The sequence below is a fragment of the Salmo trutta genome, chromosome 6, assembly GCF_901001165.1.
Source record: "Salmo trutta chromosome 6, fSalTru1.1, whole genome shotgun sequence".
NCBI classification, from domain to species: domain Eukaryota; kingdom Metazoa; phylum Chordata; class Actinopteri; order Salmoniformes; family Salmonidae; genus Salmo; species Salmo trutta.
In genome coordinates, this window is record NC_042962.1 from 2,540,970 (window position 1) to 2,564,428 (window position 23,459).

The 23,459-nt window shown below is 43.2% G+C and overlaps 1 protein-coding gene across 2 annotated transcripts in view; it reads left to right on the forward strand.

Moving 5' to 3' along the window:
- LOC115195317 (procollagen-lysine,2-oxoglutarate 5-dioxygenase 2-like) overlaps nucleotides 1-23,459 on the forward strand; it is a 118,787-nt gene that overhangs the window by 31,311 nt on the left and 64,017 nt on the right. For both annotated transcript variants that reach the window (XM_029755095.1, XM_029755094.1), the window contains exons 2-6: nucleotides 1,699-1,790; nucleotides 1,944-2,080; nucleotides 10,880-11,043; nucleotides 19,005-19,117; nucleotides 20,831-20,894. In XM_029755095.1, coding sequence (XP_029610955.1) covers nucleotides 1,699-1,790; nucleotides 1,944-2,080; nucleotides 10,880-11,043; nucleotides 19,005-19,117; nucleotides 20,831-20,894 — 570 coding nt within the window. The remainder of the gene's footprint in view (nucleotides 1-1,698; nucleotides 1,791-1,943; nucleotides 2,081-10,879; nucleotides 11,044-19,004; nucleotides 19,118-20,830; nucleotides 20,895-23,459) is intronic.

The following is a 23,459-nucleotide window of genomic DNA, read 5'->3' on the forward strand; positions in this document are numbered from 1 at the left end:
CTAATGAACATCCTATGATTTGAACTATTTCTCATTTGTTAGTTTGTTGCTTTACTCTCTCTGCCTGGTCCTAATCAAAACTCGACCTATTGTAGTTTTCCAAAAACACAGAAATAGATGTGTACTTTATGTAATCGAAATGTTACCCACTGAGTTCGAGTTGGTGTGTTTTTTCTTCTGGAAACTTGTGTAACACAATCAATGTGCAAACTAAGATTCCCTCTCCCTTCCCCCTATAAACACAGTGGTTTTAATACAGTATTTTTGATTATGAACGTACCTCATTCCACTCAGGGAATGTTTTTATAACATTTCTCTGGGACTGTTTCTGCAAAACCCCACAGATGATTGACGATCAGAGCTGTTAACTGGCTAAACTTCGTATATGTCTCTCTCTGTCTCTCTCTGTCTCTCTCTGTCTCTCTCTGTCTCTGTCTCTGTCTCTGTCTCTGTCTCTGTCCTGTCTCTGTCTCTGTCTCTGTCTCTGTCTCTCTCTGTCTCTCTCTCTCTCTCTCTCTCTCTCTCTCTCTCTCTCTCTCTCTCTCTCTCTCTCTCTCTCTCTCTCTCTCTCTCTCTCTCTCTGTCTCTCTGTCTCTCTGTCTCTCTGTCTCTCTCTCTCTGTCTCTCTGTCTCTCTCTCTCTGTCTCTCTCTCTCTCTCTCTCTCTCTCTCTCTCTCTCTCTCTCTCTCTCGCCCACTCTCTCCCCTCTGTATGCCTCTCTCTCTCTCCCTCCCTCCCACCGTACCTCCCTCCCTTCCCCAGTTTCAGATCGGTTTTCATATGAGGCTGTAACGCTGACTTCTATATGGTCTCAGGAGGGAAATGTATGTAATGGTGTTCTGAGCCTCCCTCTTCCTAGCCCTGGTTTCATCCCTCCCTCCCTCCCTCCCTCCCTCCCTCCCTCCCTCCCTCCCTCCCTCCCTCCCTCCCTCCCTCCCTCTGCCTGTTCCTGGTCTGAGAACTTTGAGGACTGAGAACATGGAGGTCTGAGAACATGGAGGTCTGAGAACATGGAGGTCTGAGAACTTGGAGGTCTGAGAACATGGAGGTCTGAGAACATGGAGGTCTGAGAACATGGAGGTCTGAGAACATGGAGGTCTGAGAACATGGAGGTCTGAGAACATGGAGGTCTGAGAACATGGAGGTCTGAGAACATGGAGGTCTGAGAACTTGGAGGTCTGAGAACTTGGAGGTCTGAGAACTTGGGTTCCTTCCCTTAAGTTCACCCCAAGAATGAAACATGACTGTTTATCTTAACATTTTTAATTCTACTGTCTAGAAATTTGCTTTCATATGCAAATTAATCATGTTATATTTAGCTGATCTGTCCGTACATGAAGACGTCTTATAGCGCTGCTGAACCAAGCAGTCATCAATGTGTTGACATAGGTCTGTGGTTTGGTTAGGATCATGGTGGGAGGAACGGGATACCCACTACTTTATAGGGATAAAACAACATGTATATTTTCGTGAAGTTGTTTCTTTAAATGGAGGCCAGAAGTTGGGGCAATAAAATGGTTTCTTTTTTTCTTATCCAAACATTTCACTATGGTAAGAACGAAGGCCTGCCCTGCAATTGGGTAAACCATTGACATGCCCCGGACATCGAAACACTAAAAGTGATGAATGTTTGTCAGTATGATTATGATTACATATCTATTGATCTGGTTCAATGTTTATTTTCCTTTTTCTTTCCAGAGAAGTTGTTGGTTCTAACTGTTGCCACTCAGGAAACAGATGGTTATCTACGATTCATGCAGTCAGCCAACTACTTTAACTACACTATCAAGGTAACGACCAAGCACCGTCTGTCTCTCTATTTGAGATCTATCATATTGACTAGACATTGTATCTCTTTTTGAGATCTACCACATTGATTAGACATTGTATCTCTATTTGAGATCTACCACATTGACCCTTGACCTGATGTGATCCTCTTACAGGTGCTGGGCATGGGGGAGGAGTGGAGGGGTGGGGACGTGGGGCGCTCCATCGGAGGAGGACAGAAGGTGAGACTACTGAAGGAGGCCATGGAGGCACTGACTGACCAAGAAGACCTGGTGGTACTGTCTGTAGACAGGTAGGTTAACCTGGGGGTACTGTCTGTAGACAGGTAGGTTAACCTGGGGGTACTGTCTGTAGACAGGTAGGTTGACCTGGGGGTACTGTCTGTAGACAGGTAGGTTGACCTGGGGGTACTGTCTGTAGACAGGTAGGTTGACCTGGGGGTACTGTCTGTAGACAGGTAGGTTGACCTGGGGTACTGCGTGTAGACAGGTAGGTCGACCTGGGGGTACTGTCTGTAGACAGGTAGGTAGACCTGGGGTACTGTGTGTAGACAGGTAGGTTGACCTGGGGGTACTGTCTGTAGACAGGTAGGTAGACCTGGGGTACTGTGTGTAGACAGGTAGGTAATCCTGGGGGTACTGTCTGTAGACAGGTAGGTTGACCTGGGGGTACTGTCTGTAGACAGGTAGGTTGACCTGGGGGTACTGTCTGTAGACAGGTAGGTAATCCTGGGGGTACTGTCTGTAGACAGGTAGGTTGACCTGGGGGTACTGTCTGTAGACAGGTAGGTTGACCTGGGTTACTGTCTGTAGACAGGTAGGGTGACCTTGGGGTACTGTCTGTAGACAGGTATGGAATGTTACCAGGATAGGATATAGTGGTACTGCACAACACAGATAATACAGGAATCAAGTTCCTAGTTATGTAAATAATTAACAAGTTATTGCTTTGAGATTGAAATGGGCCAAATGTCTTCTATGAAAATGCACTAGTTACCTTCTAGCTAAAACTGCATTCAGTACCTTGTTTTCCTGGAAGATGTGTTCTACTGGAATCTGACCACTAAGGCTGTGGGATCAGGGAGAGGTTACAGCTTCTAGTTTTTCCATATTGGACCCAGATGTCCCTTAAACAATCTCCTCTTGCGATTAGCCAAACAAACCCTCAGCCCCCCTGCAATCAGCCAACAGTGTGACGATTCAGTTACCTCCACATTATGACTGTTTGGCTGATCAGTAAGGTAAAGGTTAGGGGTTAGGGTTAGGGCTACTGGCTGGCTGCTGTATGGCTGACCAGTAGAGTTAGTTTTAGGGCTACTGGCTGGCTGCTGTATGGCTGACCTGTAGGGTTAGGGCTACTGGCTGGCTGCAGTATGGCTGACCAGTAGGATTAGGCCTACTGACTGGCTGCTGTATGGCTGACCAGTAGGATTAGGACTACTGGCTGGCTGCTGTATGGCTGACCAGTAGAGTTAAGGTTAGGGCTACTGGCTGGCTGCTGTATGGCTGACCAGTAGGGTTAGGATTAGGACTACTGGCTGGCTGCTGTATGGCTGACCAGTAGAGTTAGTTTTAGGGCTACTGGCTGGCTGCTGTATGGCTGACCAGTAGGGTTAGGGTTAGGGCTACTGGCTGGCTGCTGTATGGCTGACCAGTAGGGTTAGGGATACTGACTGGCTGCTGTATGGCTGACCAGTAGGGTTAAGGTTAGGGTTAGGGTTAGGGCTACTGGCTGGCTGCTGTATGGCTGACCAGTAGGGTTAGGGCTACTGGCTGACTGCTGTATGGCTGACCAGTAGGGTTAGGGATACTGACTGGCTGCTGTATGGCTGACCAGTAGGGTTAAGGTTAGGGTTAGGATTAGGGCTACTGGCTGGCTGCTGTAGTATTGGTATTGCCTGAGATCTTATTAAATAGGTACAGTGCTAAAGCCACTTACAACAACATACCATCACATGATTGGGGCTTTCCTTGGAAGTTATAAGGTGCGGATAGCCATCTCAGAGTAATAGTCATATTACATTTTTTTTAAAGATGCACCCACAGTCACTCTTTATAAAGATTATCTTCCAACCAAACCCTTTGTGTTTTGGATAATTTTGTTTATCAAACCTAACAAAATGATCCCGCTATGCCCTCCGATGAACCATCAAACAGGCAAAGCATCAATACAGGACAAAGATCGAATCGTACTACATCACCTCTGACACTCGTCGGATGTGGCAGGGCTTGCAAACCATTACAGACTACAAAGGGAAGCACAGCCGAGAGCTGCCCAGTGACACGAGCCTACCAAACGAGCTAAACTACTTCTATGCTTGCTTCGAGGCAAATAACACGAAACATGCATCAGAGCACCAGCTGTTCCAGAAGACTGTGTGATCACGCTCTCCGTAGCCGATGTGAGTAAGACCTTTAAACAGGTCAACATTCACAAGGCCGCGTGGCCAGACAGATTACCAGGACGTGTACTGCAAGCATGCGCTGACCAATTGGCAGGTTCACTGATATTTTCAACCTCTCCCTTTCCGAGTCTGTAGTACCAACATGTTTTAAGCAGACCACTATAGTCCCTGTGCGCAAGAACACTAAGGTAACCTGCCTAAATGACTACTGACCTGTAGCACTCACATCTGTAGCCATGAAGTGCTTTGAAAGGCTGGTCATGGGTTACATCAACACCATTATCCCAGAAAACCTAGACCCACTCCAATTTGCATACCACCCCAACAGATCCACAGATGATGCAATCTCTATTGCACTCCACACTGCCCTTTCCCACCTGGACAAAAGGAACACCTATGTGAGAATGGTATTCATTGACTACAGCTCAGCATTCAATACCATTGTGCCCTCAAAGATCATCACTAAGCTAAGGACCCTAGAACTAAACACCTCCCTCTGCAACTGGATCCTAGACTTCCTGACGGGCCGCCCCCAGGTGGTAAGGGTAGGTAACAACACATCTGCCATGCTGATCCTCAACACAGGGGCCCCTCAGGCGTACGTGCTCAGTGCCCTCCTGTACATTAAGTTTGTCGATGACACAACAGTGGTAGGCCTGATCACTGACAACGACGAGACAGCCTATAGGGAGGAGGTCAGAGACCTAGTAGTGTGGTGCCAGGACAACAACCTCTCCCTCAATGTGATGAAGACTAAGGAGATGATTGTGGACTACAGGAAAAGGAGGACCGAGTACGCCCCCATTCTCATCGACAGGGCTGCAGTGGAGCAGGTTGAGAGCTTCAAGTTCCTTGGTGTCCATATCACCAACAAACTATCATGGTCCAAGCACACCAAGACAGTCGTGAAGAGGGCATGACAAAACCCATTCCCCTTCAGGAGACTGAAAAAATTTGGCATGGGTCCTCAGATCCTCAAAAGTTTTTACAGCTGCACCATCGAGAGCATCCTGACTGGTTGCATCACTGTCTGGTATGGCAACTACTCGGCCTCCGACCGCAAGGCACTACAGAGGGTAGTGCGAACGACCCCCAAGCCATAAGACAACCGAACATCTAATCAATTGGCTACCCAGACTATTTGCATTGCCTGCCCCCCCCCCACTTTTACACCGCTGCTACTCTCTGTTGTTATCATCTATGCATAGTCATTTTTAATATCTCTACCTACATGTACATATTACCTCAACTAACCGGTACCCCCTGTACCGGTACCCCCACACATTGACTCTGTACCGGTACCCCCTGTATATAGTCTCCACATTGACTCTGTACCGGTACCCCCTGTATATAGCCTCCACATTGACTCTGTACCGGTACCCCTGTATATAGCCTCCACATTGACTCTGTACCGGTACCCCCCTGTATATAGCCTCCACATTGACTCTGTATCGGTACCCCCTGTATATAGTCTCCACATTGACTCTGTACCGGTACCCCCTGTATATAGTCTCGCTATTGTTATTTTACTGCTGCTTTTTAATTACTTGTTACTTTTATTTTTTATTCTTATCCATTTTTTTTTTTAAACTGCGTTGTTGGTTAGGGGCTTGTAAGTAAGCATTTCACTGTAAGATCTACACGTTGTATTCAGAGCATGTGACTAATATTTGATTTGAAGTCATTTAATTTACTGCAGTGGGCTAAATCAGGGTCACAGAGTGTTTCTTGGTAATCTACTTTGAAACAGAAGTATACACCAATGTGTTATATCTTTATTTTATTTATTTTTGTATCCATAACAAGGTTTAGGCATCCCCTGTTGTCCCAAAACCTCCTAAATGTCACTTTTTTAAAAAGCTTTATTTTCATTCGTATAACTTAACAAATAGTTTGTGTAGACAATAATTTGGTCAGCCATACAGCAGTTTTCATGAGTGTTTGAGATTAGGTCCCTGAATAGTAAAAAAAAAATGTCTTTAAATAAAAGTATGTTTATATTATAAGAATGTCTAACAGGTGGCCCTGTCTCATCATTTCACAAGCTGACAGCCTTCCTGAGTCAGGGCCATAAAAGACCCAAGCCCACTCAACTACCCCTCCCCCTCTGCAACAGCCATCAGCCCAGAGGCATTGCTTTGGCAATGTTAACATATGTTTCCCATGCCAATAAACCTTGAATTGAAAAAATAAGGATGACGCTCCACCGAACTGACCAATCAGCAGTGAGGAGGCCTTGAACACCTCAACCAATCCATCTAGAGGGGAGGGGTCAATGCACAGGTCAGGCAAATAATTTCTCTAAAAACTTAAACCAATATACACTGCTCAAAAAAATAAAGGGAACACTAAAATAACACATCCTAGATCTGAATGAATGAAATAATCTTATTAAATACTTTTTTCTTTACATAGTTGAATGTGCTGACAACAAAATCACACAAAAATAATCAATGGAAATCCAATTAATCAACCCATGGAGGTCTGGATTTGGAGTCACACTCAAAATGAAAGTGGAAAACCACACTACAGGCTGATCCAACTTTGATGTAATGTCCTTAAAACAAGTAAAAATGAGGCTCAGTAGTGTGTGTGGCCTCCACGTGCCTGTATGACCTCCCTACAACGCCTGGGCATGCTCCTGATGAGGTGGCGGATGGTCTCCTGAGGGATCTCCTCCCAGACCTGGACTAAAGCAAACGCCAACTCCTGGACAGTCTGTGATGCAATGTGGCGTTGGTGGATGGAGCGAGACATGATGTCCCAGATGTGCTCAATTGGATTCAGGTCTGGGGAACGGGCGGGCCAGTCCATAGCATCAATGCCTTCCTCTTGCAGGAACTGCTGACACACTACAGCCACATGAGGTCTAGCATTGTCTTGCATTAGGAGGAACCCAGGGCCAACTGTACCAGCATATGGTCTCACAAGGGGTCTGAGGATCTCATCTCGGTACCTAATGGCAGTCAGGCTACCTCTGGCGAGCACATGGAGGGCTGTGCGGCCCCCCAAAGAAATGCCACCCCACACCATGACTGACCCACCGCCAAACCGGTCATGCTGGAGGATGTTGCAGGCAGCAGAACGTTCTCCACGGCGTCTCCAGACTGTCACGTCTGTCACATGTGCTCAGTGTGAACCTGCTTTCATCTGTGAAGAGCACAGGGCGCCAGTGGCGAATTTGCCAATCTTGGTGTTCTCTGGCAAATGCCAAACGTCCTGCACAGTGTTGGGCTGTAAGCACAACCCCCACCTGTGGACGTCGGGCCCTCATACCACCCTCATGGAGTCTGTTTCTGACCGTTTGAGCAGACACATGCACATTTGTGGCCTGCTGGAGGTAATTTTGCAGGGCTCTGGCAGTGCTCCTCCTGCTCCTCCTTGCACAAAGGCGGAGGTAGCGGTCCTGCTGCTGGTTTGTTGCCCTCCTACGGCCTCCTCCACGTCTCCTGATGTACTGGCCTGTCTCCTGGTAGCGCCTCCATGCTCTGGACACTACGCTGACAGACACAACAAACGTTCTTGCCACAGCTCGCATTGATGTGCCATCCTGGATGAGCTGCACTACCTGAGCCACTTGTGTGGGTTGTAGACTCCGTCTCATGCTACCACTAGAGTGAAAGCACCGCCAGCATTCAAAAGTGACCAAAACATCAGCCAGGAAGCATTGGAACTGAGAAGTGGTCTGTGGTTACCACCTGCAGAACCACTCCTTTATTTGGGGTGTCTTGCTAATTGCCTATAATTTCCACCTGTTGTCTATTCCATTTGCACAACAGCATGTGACATTTATTGTCAATCAGTGTTGCTTCCTAAGTGGACAGTTTGATTTCACAGAAGTGTGATTGACTTGGAGTTACATTGTGTTGTTTAAGTGTTCCCTTTATTTTTGAGCAGTATATATACAGTACTAGTCAAAGTTTGGACACACCTACTCATTAAATGTATTTTTGCCATTTTGTACGTTGTAGAATAATAGTGAAGACATCAAAACAATGAAATAACACATATGGAATCATGTAGTAACCAAAAAAGTGTTAAACAAATCAAAATGTATGTTATATTTTAGATTCTTCAAAGTAGCCACCCTTTGCCTTGATGACAGTTTAGTCTTCTCAACTTGTCCAATTTCCACATTATTCATTACAAGATTTAGTTGAAGTTTAGGGTTTAATGAATGATTTGTCCCAAATACAATGCTTTCAGTTTTTGAAATACTTAGGACTTTCTTGTCACCCATTCTGAAACTGACTGCAGCTCTTTGTTGAGGGTTGCAGTGATTTCACTTGCTGTGGTAGCTGACGTGTATATTGTTGAGTCATCAGCCTACATAGAAACACAGGCTTTACTCAGAGCCAATGGCAGTTCATTTGTAAATATTGAAAAAAGTAAGGGGACTAGACAGCTGCCCTGGAAAATGGCTGACTCCCCCTGGATTATGTTGGAAAGGCTTCCATTAAGGAACACCCTTTGTGTTCTGTTTGACAGAATGGCGCCGGAGGGGATGACTTCCGTTTTACGGGATCCTGACCACCTGTGTTATTTTGTTTGATTTTTCACGTTGTTTGTAACTTTTTTATTTTGTACATAATGTTGCTGCTACCATCTCTTATGAACGAAAATAACTTCTGGACATCAGAACAGCAATTACTCACCTCAAACTGGACAAAGATTTTCCAAATGGAGGGCGAGGGAGAGCTTTGTACTCGTCTCTGTGTGTGGAGTACAAGTGATCTAGAATTTTTTTCCCTCCTGGTTGCACATTTAACATGTTGATAGAAATTAGGTATAACTGATGCAAGTTTCCCTGCATTAAAGTCTCACAATTCTATCCTCCTGATTCCTGCTTACAAGCAAAAATGAAAGCAGGAAGCACCAGTGACTCGGTCAATAAAAAAGTGGTCAGATGAAGCAGATGCTAAACTACAGGACTGTTTTGCTAGCACAGACTGGAACATGTTCCGGGATTCTTCCGATGGCATTGAGGAATACACCACATCAGTCACTGGCTTTATCAATAAGTGCATCGAGGACGTCATCCCCACAGTGACTGTACGTACATACCCCAACCAGAAGCCATGGATTACAGGCAACATTCGCACTGAGCTAAAGGGTAGAGCTGCCGCTTCAAGGTGCGGGACTTGAACCCGGAAGCTTATAGGAAATCATGCTATGCCCACCGACGAACCATCAAACAGGCAAAGCGTCAATAGAGGGCTAAGATTGAATCGTTCTACACCGGCTCCGATGCTCGTCGGATGTGGCAGGGCTTGCAAACTATTACAGACTAAAAAGGGAAGCACAGCCGCGAGCAGCCCAGTGACACAAGCCGACCAGACGAGCTAAATCACTTCTATGTTCCCTTCGAGGCAAGCAACACTGAGGCATGCATGAAAGCACCTGCTGTTCCGGTTGACTGTGTGATCACGCTCTCCGTAGCCGACGTGATTGCACGTTGGCGAGTAATATTGACAGTAACGGCTGCTTTCCCACTCGCCTTCTGCGGATCCTTATGAGGCACCCCGCTCTGTGTCCTATACACCCGCGTCTCTTTCTCTTGCCAATAACGGGGATGTCGGCCTTGTCGGTTGTCTGAAGTACATCCTGTGCGTCCTGCTTGTTGAAGAAAAAATCTTTGTCTAATCCGAGGTGAGTGATCTCTGTCCTGATATCCAGAAGCTCTTTTTTTTGCCGTAAGATACGGTTGCAGAAACATTATTTACAAAATAAGTTACAAATAATGTGAAAAAACCCCCCCACATAATAGCACAATTTGTTAGATGCTCGTAAAACTGCTGCCATTTCTTCTGGCGTCATTTCATGGTTGACTGGTTATGAGAATTGATGTATCTGGCGTGTTAATATGATTTGTTTGGGTGTTAGTGTGATGTTTATATGTAGCCTGTGTGTGTGTGTGTGTGTGTGTGTGTGCGTGTATGTGCGTGTGTGTGCGTGTGTGTGCGTATGTGTGCATGCTTCTCAAGCTAAATGATTTCCTAAATACCTTTGAAGGTGATGTTTGCTAAAACAAGTGCTTCAGCGTGAAGAATGTTGTATGTTTACGTCTAGATTCCTAGTTGCTAGGAGCGGCCGTCAGTTGAATAGATAAGTTGAGTTTTAGGAGGAGTTGGAGCCTGTTTACCAAACTCAGTCCTGCAGACTCCAAGGGTTGAACGTTGTCCTAGCACTACACAGCTGATGCAAATAATCAAAGCTTGATAATTAGTTTATTATTTGAATCAGCTGTGTTGTGCCAAAATATGCACCCCTTCGGGTACACAGGAGCGAGTTTGGGAAATGCTGCCATACAGGGTATAGAACAAGTCAGAAAAATGTCTGAAAATTCTCTCTCTCTCTCTCTCTCTCTCTCTCTCTCTCTCTCTCTCCTCTCCCCTGTCTCTCTCCCCCCTCTCTGTCCCCCTCTCTGTCTCCTCCCTTTTTCTCTGTCTCCCCACTCCTTCTCTGTCTCCCTCTCTTTCTCCCCCCTCTCTGTCTCCTCCCTTTTCTCTGTCTCCCCACTCCCTCTCTCTCTCCCCCTCTCTGTCTCTCTCTCGCCTCTATATCTATGTCTCTCTGTCTCTCTGTATCTATGTCTCTCTGTCTCCCCCCTCCCTCTCTTTCTCCCCTCTCTCTCTCCTCCCTATATATTATATATTTCTCTCTTTCCTCTTTCCACCCTCTCTCCAGTTATGATCTTATCTTTGCCGGGGGACCTGAGGAAATCCTCAGGAAGTTCCAGGAGGCCAATCACAATGTTCTGTTTGCTGCCGAAGGTCTGATCTGGCCTGATAAACGCCTACAGGAGAAATACCCCTCTGTCCGCAGCGGCAAGCGCTTCCTCAACTCAGGAGGTGGGTTCAGAACATTGTCACACTGCTGAGGCATCATGGGAGATGGAGTCTCAGCATTGTCACACTGCTGAGTCATTATGGGAGATGTTTACTGATTGGATACTGATTGGATATCACCTAGACCTGTCTATGTTCTTAGCAGGTTTATGTCAAGGGGTCAAGTGTTAGCTTTGGTTCTTGCTAGTGTCAAGTTCTGGTCTGGTGTGGTTATCTGTCTCTCTCTGAGGGGAAATTGTCATTAGAGTAGCATTTCATTTAACCCCAGAGAACCCAGGGAACTCAATGGTCATTATTTTACACCAGAGAACATTACTTTACACCAGAGATCATTCCTTTACATCATCAGAGAACATTCCTCTACATCAGAGAACATTCCTTTACACCAAAGAACATTCCTTTACACCAGAGAACATTCCTTTACATCATCAGAGAACATTCCTCTACATCAGAGAACATTCCTCTACATCAGAGAACATTCCTTTACACCAGAGAACATTCCTTTACACCAGAGAACATTCCTTTACACCAGAGAACATACCTTTACACCCCAGAGTTTAGAGGAACCCAGAGAACTCAGTACATATATTTTGTATTTTATTTTGTATTTTTATATACAGTACCAGTCAAAATTTTGGACACACCTACTCATTCAAGGGTTTTTCTTTATTTTACTATTTTCTACATTGTAGAATAATAGTGAAGACATCAACACTATGAAATAACACATATGGAATCATGTAGTAACCAAAAAAGTGTTAAACAAATCAAAATATATTTTAGATTTGAGATTATTCAAAGTAGCCACACTTTGCCTTGATAACAGCTTTGTACACTCTTGGCATTCTCTCAACCAGCTTCACCTGGAATGCTTTTCTAACAGTTTTGAAGGAGTTCCCAAATATGCTGAGAACTTGTTGGATGCTTTTCCTTCACTCTGCTATCCAACTCATCCAAAACATCTCAATTGGGTTGAGGTCGGGTGATTGTGGAGGCCAGGTCATCTGATACAGCACTCCATCACTCTCCTTCCTGGTCAAATAGCCCTTACACAGCCTGGAGGTGTGTTGGGTCATTGTCCTATTGAATAACAAATGATAGTCCCACTAAGTGCAAACCAGATGAGATGGCGTATCGCTGCATAATGCTGTGGTAGCCATGCTGGTTAAGTGTGCCTTAAATTCTAAATAAATCACTGACAGTGTCACCAGCAAAGCACCCCCACACCACCTCCTGTCAACAGTGGGATCTTATATAGACAGGTGTGTGTCTTTCCAAATCATTTCCAATCAATTGAATTTACCACAGGTGGACTCAAATCAAGTTTTAGAAACATCTCAAGGATGATTAATGGAAACAGGATTCATCTGAGCTCAATTTCGAGTTTCATAGCAAAGGGTCTGAATACTTATGTAAATAATTTATTTCTGTAGAAGTTTTTATACATTTGCTAAATTATTTTCTAAAAAACGGTTTTCGGTTTGTTATGGGCTAATGTGTGTAGATTGCTGATTTATTTATTTAATCAATTTCAGAAAAAAAAGCTGTGACGTAACAATATGTGGAAAAAGTAAAATGGTCTGAATATTTTACGGAGGAACTGTATATACATACAGAGGACCTAAGATCAACTAGCTAAAGGATCCTTGGTATGACCTTCTTAAAACAATTCCATATGTTAGTTTGGTAGAAACCCAGCAGGGCCCCTAAATAAGATGGAGAACAAGCTATAAAGGAAAAATACTGGACTTTTGGGGCGATATTGTCATAAATAATATTGCAATACAGCATCAAAAATAATACCCCGATATGTCATTTTATCATTTTTTTCCCCCTCATCACTAATGATTAGATAAAATGCAGATTCTGCAAAAGTTAAATTAATTCATCAAATTTTTGATGTATCCTCTTTTTGTTGGCTATACAACCTTGAACACACCAGATCTAGTTTGATTCATGGATGAGACACCACATTGACAGTAGGCTAACTTCCAGAGCCAGACAAGGCCCATATGCCCAAGGCCCATATTCCCAAGGCCCATATGCCCAAGGCCCAAGGCCCATATGTCCAAGTCCCAGGCCCATATGCCCAAGGCCCAGGCCCATATGCCCAAGGCCCATATGCCCCAGGCCCATATGCCCAAGGCCCAGGCCCATATGCCCAAAGCCCAGGCCCATATTCCCAAGGCCCGCACACAGTCTGCTAAGGATGGTAATTTCTGTAAATATTATGTCGGGGCTGGATCGAACCCTATAAAAAAACACAACAGACAGACATATAGTCATGCATGGGAATGATGCAGAGGTTCCAAGGTAGAATTTGAAGTATACAAAGCTCTCACCAATCACGCTTTCATCACGCTTTTATATGACATTCATGCTTTCCCCATTGAACTACCTTCTGCATGACATCATTCATGCTTTCCCCATTGAACTACCTTCTGTATGACATCATTCATGCTTTCCCCATTGAACTACCTTCTGCATGACATCATTCATGCTTTCCCCATTGAACTACCTTCTGCATAACATCATTCATGCTTTCTCCATTAAACTACCTTCTGTCTGACATCATTCATGCTTTCCCCATTGAACTACCTTCTGTATGACATCATTCATGCTTTCCCCATTTAACTACCTTCTGTATGACATCATTCATGCTTTCCCCATTGAACTACCCTCTGTATGACATCATTCATGCTTTCTCCATTGAACTACCTTCTGCATGACATCATTCATGCTTTCCCCATTGAACTACCTTCTGTATGACATCACCAGTCTACGTCTCTATATATAGTGACTTTTACTGGAAGTAATTTTTCCCCTCTGTCTCCGAGCAGCGTTTCCTCTGCATGTCATTCCATTCTGGGTGTGTAATAGTTGTTCTCCAGTGTGTGACGGAAACCCCCCCCCCCCCAAAAAAAAGACTGACAAAGGACATACCCAACCCTGCAATTTACAGCTGTGGTAAATACACTAGAGGACGAGAGAAAAGGACCAGAGGTCATCATGACCAGGTAGGTTACTTTACAGCTGTGGTAAATACGCTAGAGGATGAGAGAAAAGGACCAGAGGTCATCATGACCAGGGTTGTGTAGATTCCTTTCTAAATGTAATCCCTTACTTCCCATCCCTGGTCATGATTATTTGAACAGCTATTTTATACTGTATAGCTCAAGGCCTGTTAGTAGTGCAGTGTACTCCACTTACAGAACAAGTTGATCACTGTATGAGGTCGATGTCTATAAACCACATTCACTATTGGGGGGAAATTCCAATCCGAGTTAAGTTTGCATAAATGGAGCGTAATTCCCTTTTTGATGCACTTTTCTCTCAATGCATATTCTGACCTTGAATTTAAGCATAACAATATCATGCTATTTACCCTCTATTCATTTGGGGTGGAGATAACAGAGGTGAAGTTGTGGTGGTGTCACGCCCTGACCTTAGAGAGCTTTTTTATTCTCTATTTTGGTTAAGTCTGGGTGTGACTAGGGTGGGTACTCTAGTTTTTGTATTTCTATGTTGGCCTGGTATGGTTCCCAATCAGAGACAGCTGTCTATCGTTGTCTCTGATTGGGGATCATATTTAGGCAGGCTTTTCCCACCTGTTTGTTGTGGGATCTTGTCTAGGTATAGTTGCCTGCTGTGGTTGCTAATTTCTGTATTACCAAATGAGGAGAGACAAACTTCCCACACACCAGTCAGAGTTTATACTTAAACTACAATTTTAATTATATGAGGTTTGCATTAGCACTTGAATTTCAACGATTCACCATTTCTAATGACCCATTGAGAGTGTTGAACACAATGACTACTGAGATCTTTATAGCAAGATCCACCCCCTTTTGACATGACAAACCACAGATAGTTAGGAACGGTTCACAAAGAAAGACTGTTTACTTTAGAGAGGAGTATCTACAGCCAGATAGCATTCGCTATAAATTATCGTTCAGTTAGGTCCCTAATACGAGGTTTCTAATCTCGTCCCTGGTACTTCATAGAACAAAAACACCATTTCATCCAATGGCATATATCAATTGTCAACTCTAGATACTCCCATCTCAAGCAAACCTCCTCTTGACCCCACTCCTGGACAGGCTCACAGGGGGGAGTGAGCCTCTAGGCCATATACTATCACAGGATAAGTGCGAGATCTAAGAGACAATGGTCCCAGACACTGCCATAAACCTCCTCACAACATAGAAAAGGAGGGAGTGACTTGCTCACAGACATTGTGGAGACAGGTCATTGGTTCCCCCTTAATCACGTCATCCCTTCACATGGTTTAAGAATAGGTAAAGAGACATTCACATATAAAAGACAAGTCTGACCTCTCCCCTCTCTGGGCCCCAAGTGTCTGAGCCCCAGCTAAGGGAAACGTGCAACTGAAACATACCAGAGTCCAAAGGACACTTTCTAATGACAAGTATCTCACATAGGCATATTATACTAATAAAACATCTTAATTATCTATGTTACCCAACTAATTCTGATTCATCCACCACACTGCGAGCACTACATTTGGTATTACGGTTCTTTTTGTTGTTGTTGCTCTTTATTGTTTTCTGTGCGTTTCACTCGAATAAAGATAAAACCATTCCACGCTGCAACTTGGTCCGATCATTGCAACAACGTTCGTGACAGGTGGAGGTGTGTCTACATATACAGTGTGACGTACATTCCGACATTGACTTAATTCCCTCGTAATTCCACCATCTTTACGCGCGAAGAAACGATAAAGTCGAGCAGCATGTCGGTTCCAAGTGGATCGTCCCCTACTTTTTATTTTCCCTGATAGGAATAACACCATTCTCAATGCATTGTCATTTACAACTTAATTAAAAAAACTATTGCTAAGAGCTAGGTAAATGAGTAAGCCGTTTGGAGCCTAGTGGTTAGAGCGTTGGACTAGTAACCCAAAAATTGCAAGTTCAAATCCCTGAGCTGACAAGGTACAAAATCTGTCGTTCTGCCCCTGAACAAGGCAGTTAACCCACTGTTCATAGGCTGTCGTTGAAAATAAGAATTTGTTCTTAACTGACTTGCCTAGTTAAATAAAGGTAAAAATACAAATTGTTTTAGATGTCTTGTACCTTATAATCACCGGAGTAGGGCTGCTGCGGTGACCGTGTTACTGCCACACTGGCGGTCACGAGTCAGGAAGGCAGTCAAATTCCACGTGACCCTTTAGTCACTGTAATTAGTCTTCTCCATTCTCTGATACTGCTGCTGGTCATTAGTAACCTACCAAACTTGCTAACTGCCTGGTACTCAGCACTCTATTGTCCCTCTAATCTCTCTGACATCAATGCACTTGTAATGGAAAATCTAATCAAACATTTCATGAGAGCCCATGAGTTCATGTTGCGCAACATTTCTATAGGCTATGCAATTGCGTGAGAAAACAAGAGTGATGGCCTCTATTAAAAAGAGGAGGGTCCCATCAGCTTTCTATAGGCTAGGCTAGGCAGACTATACCTCTTTCTCAACTTTCCTAATATTAAGCACATTGCTTATCTTTACAACAGCAGTATAGCCTACCTGGCTGGCATGATAATCAACCATAGGAAAAGTGTCCTCCATTCGCTATTGAAGTGCATAGATGACATGTATTTTTTCCCCTGCATTGATAATGGTTCATTCTAAATCAAAACAAATTTCACACATATATTATTTAGTATATGTAAAGAGAAGATTAAATCAAGAATAGTGTGATGGGTGACAATATTAGCCTATCACTTGTGAATTATATATCATCACTTGTGAAAGATATTGAGGGTAAGGCAAGAAACAATGCCAAATGCCTTTTTTTTTTACAACTTTTTCAAATCATAGTCACACACATCACGTAACCTAGGACTATATGTGTCAAACTTTGTATCACAGCTAAAGTTGACAAATAACTTCTTAAAATTAAGCACATTAATCCTCTTTACAAGGGGTGTAGAGCCTAACTGGCATATACATTAGCAGAGAGTGAGGTTCAAGTTTTGGGGAAGAAACATTTTCATCATAAAAATGCACCTTTATAATAAAAGCATTTACAGGCATAATCACATTTGCGGTCACTTTTACACTACACCCTACACTACACCCTACACTACACCCTATACTACACCCTATACTACACCCTATACTACACCCTATACTACACCCTACACTACACCCTATACTACACCCTACACTACACCCTACACTACACCCTATACTACACCCTATACTACACCCTACACTACACCCTATACTACACCCTACACTACACCCTACACTACACACTATACCACAGTACACGCTATACTACACCCTACAATACACCACACCCTATACTACACCCTATACTACACCATATACACTACACTACACCCTATACTACACCCTACACTACACCCTACACTACACCCTATACTACACCCTACACTACACCCTACACTACACCCTACACTACACCCTATACTACACCATATACTACACCCTATACTACACCCTATACTACACCCTACACTACACCCTATACTACACACTATACCACACTACACCCTACACTACACCCTATACTACACCTATACTACACCCTACAATACACCCTAGATTACACCATATACTACACCCTATACTACACCCTATACTACACCCTATACTACACCTATACTACACCATATACTACACCCTATACTACACCCTATACTACACCCTATACTACACCCTACACTACACCTATACTACACCCTACACTACACCCTATACTACACCCTACACTACACCTATACTACACCCTATACTACACCCTACACTACACCCTACACTACACCCTACACTACACCATATACTACACTACACCGTATACTACACCCTACACTACACTACACACTATACTACACCCTACACTACACTACACACTATACTACACACGACACTACACCCTACACTACACCCTACACTACACTTTACACTACACCCTATACTACACCCTACACTACACCCTACACTACACCCTATACTACACCCTACACTACACCCTATACTACACTTTACACTACACCCTATACTACACCCTACACTACACTTTACACTACACCCTACACTACACCCTATACTACACCCTACACTACACCCTACACTACACCCTATACTACACCCTACACTACACCCTACACTACACTTTACACTACACCCTATACTACACCCTACACTACACCCTACACTACACCCTATACTACACCCTACACTACACCCTACATTACACCCTATACTACACCCTACACTACACCCTATACTACACCCTACACTACACCCTACACTACACCCTATACTACACCCTACACTACACTTTACACTACACCCTACACTACACCCTATACTACACCCTACACTACACTTTACACTACACCCTACACTACACCCTATACTACACCCTACACTACACTTTACACTACACCCTACACTACACCCTATACTACACCCTACACTACACTTTACACTACACCCTATACTACACCCTATACTACACCCTATACTACACCCTATACTACACCCTACACTACACCCTATACTACACCCTATACTACACCCTACACTACACTTTACACTACACCCTATACTACACCCTATACTACACCCTACACTACACCCTACACTACACCCTATACTACACCCTACACTACACTTTACACTACACCCTATACTACACAATCACCACCCTATATTTCGTTTTATAGGACCTAATGTGTTAACTCAATCTGGTATGAACTCAATCTGGTTTTAACCCCATCTGATTTTGACCCCATCTGGTTTTAACCCCATCTGGTTTTAACCCCATTTGGTTTTAACCCCATCTGGTTTTAACCCCATTTGGTTTTAACCCCATCTGGTTTTAACCCCATTTGGTTTTAACCCCATTTGGTTTTAACCCCATCTGGTTTTAACCCCATCTGGTTTTAACCCCATTTGGTTTTAACCCCTAGGCATCATCGGTTACGCCCCGTATGTGAACAAGATTGTCGAGCAGTGGAACCTTCACGAGAATGATGACGATCAACTATTCTACACCAAAATATACCTGGACTCTTTTCAGAGGGTAAGTATAGGTCCTGTGTGGCTTAGTTGGTTAGAGTGTGGTGCTAATGTAAGCACTCATGGTACTGTACATTATCTGGTAAATAAAACCTGCCCTTTACAATTATATACTCGTACCCTTTACAGTTAAATACCTGGACCCTTTACAGTTATATACCCGCACCCTTTACAGTTATATGCCTGGACCCTTTACAGTTATATACCTGGACCCTTTACAGTTATATGCCTGGACCCTTTACAGTTATATGCCTGGACCCTTTACAGTTATATACCTGCACCCTTTACAGTTATATGCTTGTACCCTTTACAGTTATATACCTGCACCCTTTACAGTTATATGCCTGGACCCTTTACAGTTATATGCCTGGACCTTTTACAGTTATATACCTGGACGCTTTACAGTTATATGCCTGCACCCTTTACAGTTATATCCCTGGACCCTTTACAGTTATATGCCTGGACCCTTTACAGTTATATACCCAAACCCTTTACAGTTATATGTCTGGACCCTTTACAGTTATATGCCTGGACCCTTTACAGTTATATACCTGGACCCTTTACAGTTATATATGCCTGGACCCTTTACAGTTATATGCCTGGACCCTTTACAGTTATATACCTGCACCCTTTACAGTTATATGCCTGGACCCTTTACAGTTATATGTCTGGACCCTTTACAGTTATATGCCTGGAACCTTTACAGTTATATACCTGGACCCTTTACAGTTATATGCCTGGACCCTTTACAGTTATATGCCTGGACCCTTTACAGTTATATACCTGCACCATTTACAGTTATATGCCTGGAACCTTTACAGTTATATACCTGGACCCTTTACAGTTATATGCCTGGACCCTTTACAGTTATATGCCTGGACCCTTTACAGTTATATACCTGTGACCTTTACAGTTACATACCTGGACACTTTACAGTTATATACCTGGACCCTTTACTATTAAATACCCTAACCCTTTGCAGTTATATACCGGGACCCTTTACAGTTATATACCCGTACCCTTTACAGTTATATACCTGGACACTTTACAGTTATATCCCTGGACCCTTTACTGTTATATACCCGTACGCTTTACAGTTATATACCTGGACCCTTTACTGCTATATACCCGTACGCTTTACAGTTATATACATGGACACTTTACAGTTATATACCTGGACCCTTTACAGTTATATACCTGGACCCTTTACAGTTGTATGCCTGGACCCTTTACAGTTATATACCTGGACCCTTTACAGTTATATACCTGGTGCCTTTACAGTTATATACCTGGACCCTTTACAGTTATATACCTGGACCCTTTACAGTTGTATGCCTGGACCCTTTACAGTTATATACCTGGACCCTTTACAGTTATATACCTGGACCCTTTACAGTTATATACCTGGACCCTTTACAGTTGTATACCTGGACCCTTTACAGTTATATACCTGGACCCTTTACAGTTATATACCTGGACCCTTTACAGAGGGTAGGTTATATACCTGGACCCTTTACAGTTATATGCCTGGACCCTTTACAGTTATATACCTGGACCCTTTACAGTTATATACCTGGACCCTTTACAGTTATATACCTGGACCCTTTACAGTTATATACCTGGACCCTTTACAGTTATATACCTGGACCCTTTACAGAGGGTAGGTTATGTAACGTACTCTTGTCATTTGTCTGTTCTGTTTTCTCTGTGTTTTCAGGAGACTTTGAACATTGGTTTGGACCACAAGTCTCATATTTTCCAGAATTTAAATGGAGCAATTGGTGAGTTACCACAGAGGAATGCCTTATTACTGTAAACTATACGGTTTCCACTCCACAGAAGAAGGCCTTATTACTGTAAACTCTCAGGTTTCCATTTCCCAGAAGAAGTCCTTATTACTGTGATCTCGCAGGTTTCCATTTCACAGAAGAAACCCTTATTATTGGTTAACATTTCTGAAGTCTCTATTTGTCTTTTAATAACCCCCTAAGGTCAATGACATCAGGAGTTTCAGTAATCTGTTAAGTAAAGAAAATATATAATTAAGTTGATTGATGTCCAAGCCCAACCGGAAATCCAATTTAGCATAATAAAAAGGTCCCCGTTAAAATCTGTCAGTTTAAGCTAGAGATATCCACCGCATCCGCCTGTCGCACTTCCTGCGGTGAAAGGTGAAAGGTGAAAGGTGACAGAGCTAAAGTGGTGTTTGTCAGACATCCCGAAAATCGGTCTTCTTACAAATTCATCTTTAGCATCGGAAACGGTTTGGCCTACAAACTTTCAAACAGTGACTTCCGCCTGGCCACTCTACCATAAAGGCCTGATTGGTGGAGTGCTGCAGAGATGGTTGTTCTTCTGGAAGGTTCTCCCATCTCTCTACAGAGGTACTCTGTAGCTCTGTCAGAGTGACCATCGGGTTCTTGACCAAGGCCCTTGTCCCCCGATTGCTCAGTTTGGCCGGGCGGCCAGCTCTAGGAAGAGTCTTGGTGGTACCAAACTTCTTCCATTTAAGAATGATGGAAGTAACTGTGGGGACCTTCAATGCTGCATAAATGTTTTGGTACCCTTCCCCAGATCTGTGCCTCGACACAATCCCGTCTCAGAACTCTACGGACAATTCCTTCAATCTCATGGCTTGGTTTTTGCTCTGACATGCATTGTCAACTGTGGGACCTTATATAGACAGGTGTGTGCCTTTCCAAATCATGTCCAATCAATTGAATTTACCACAGGTGGACTCCAATCAAATTGTAGAAACATTTAAATTATGATTAATGGAAACAGGATGAGCTCAATTTCGAGTCTAATAGCACAGGGTCTGAATACTTATGTAAATAAGGTATTTCTGTTTTTTTATATATATAAATATTAGCACAAATGAAAAAAAAAATGTTTGGCTTTGTCATTATGGGGTATTGTGTGTAGATTGACGAGGAAAACATGTCATTTAATAAATTACAGAATAAGGCTGTAACGTAACAATGTGGGGGAAATGGAAGGGGTCTGAGTACTTTCTGAATGCCCTGTGTATGGAGACTGTTTTAACATGTTATTTTTAGTGGGTAGATCAGCTACTATATTGAAGAGAGATAGTAGTTTCCATCACTGTAATTGTCTGCGGCATTTCAAATCCCTCATATAGTTTTTATATATATATATATATATATATATACACAGTACCAGTCAAGAGTTTGGACGCATCTACTCATTCAGGATTTTTCTTTATTTTTACTATTTTCTACATTGTAGAATAATAGTGAAGACATCAACTATGAAATAACACATATGGAATCATGTAGTAACCAAAAATGTAAAAAAACATACATTTTAGATTTTAGATTCTTCAAATCAAATGTATTGTCACATTCACATGTTTAGCAGATGTTAATGTGAGTGTAGCGAAATGCTTGTGTTTCTAGTTCTGACCGAGCAGTAATATCTAACAAGTAATCTAACCTAACAATTCCACAACAACTACCTTATACACACAAGTGTAAAGGAATTAATACGAATATGTTCATACAAATATATAAATGAGTGATGGCCGAACGGCATAGGCAAGATGTAATAGATGGTATGGAGTACAGTATACACATATGAGATGAGTATTGTAGGGTATGAAAACATTATATAAAGTGGCATTGTTTAAAGTGGCTAGTGATACAGCTAATTACATCAAGATGGCAAGATGCAGTAGATGGTATAACGTACAGTATATACATATGAGATGAGTAATGTAGGGTATGTAAACATTATATAATATAAATAATATAAAGTGGCTAGTGATTACATCAATTTTCCCATTATTAAAGTGACTAGAGATGAGTCAGTATGTTGGCAGCAGCCACTCTATGTTAGTGATGGCTGTTTAACAGTCTGATGGCCTTGAGATAGAAGCTGTTTTTCATTCTCTCGGTTCCAGCTTTGATGCACCTGTACTGACCTCGCCTTCTGGATGATAGCAGGGTGAACAGGCAGTGGCTCGGGTGGTTGCTGTCCTTGATGATCTTTTTGGCCATCCTGTGACATCGGGTGGTGTAGGTGTCCTGGAGGGCAGGTAGTTTGCCCCCGGTGATGCGTTGTGCAGACCTCACCACCCTCTAGAGAGCCTTGCGGTTGTGGGCGGTGTAGTTGCCGTACCAGGCGGTGATACAGCCCGACAGGATGCTCTTGATTGTGCATCTGTAAAAGTTTGTGAGTGTTTTTGGTGACAAACCAAATTTCTTCAGCCTCCTGAGGTAGAAGAGGTGCTATTGCGCCTTCTTCACCACGCTGTCTGTGTGGGTGGACAATTTCAGTTTGTCCGTGATGTGTACGCCGAGGAACTTGAAGCTTTCCACCTTCTC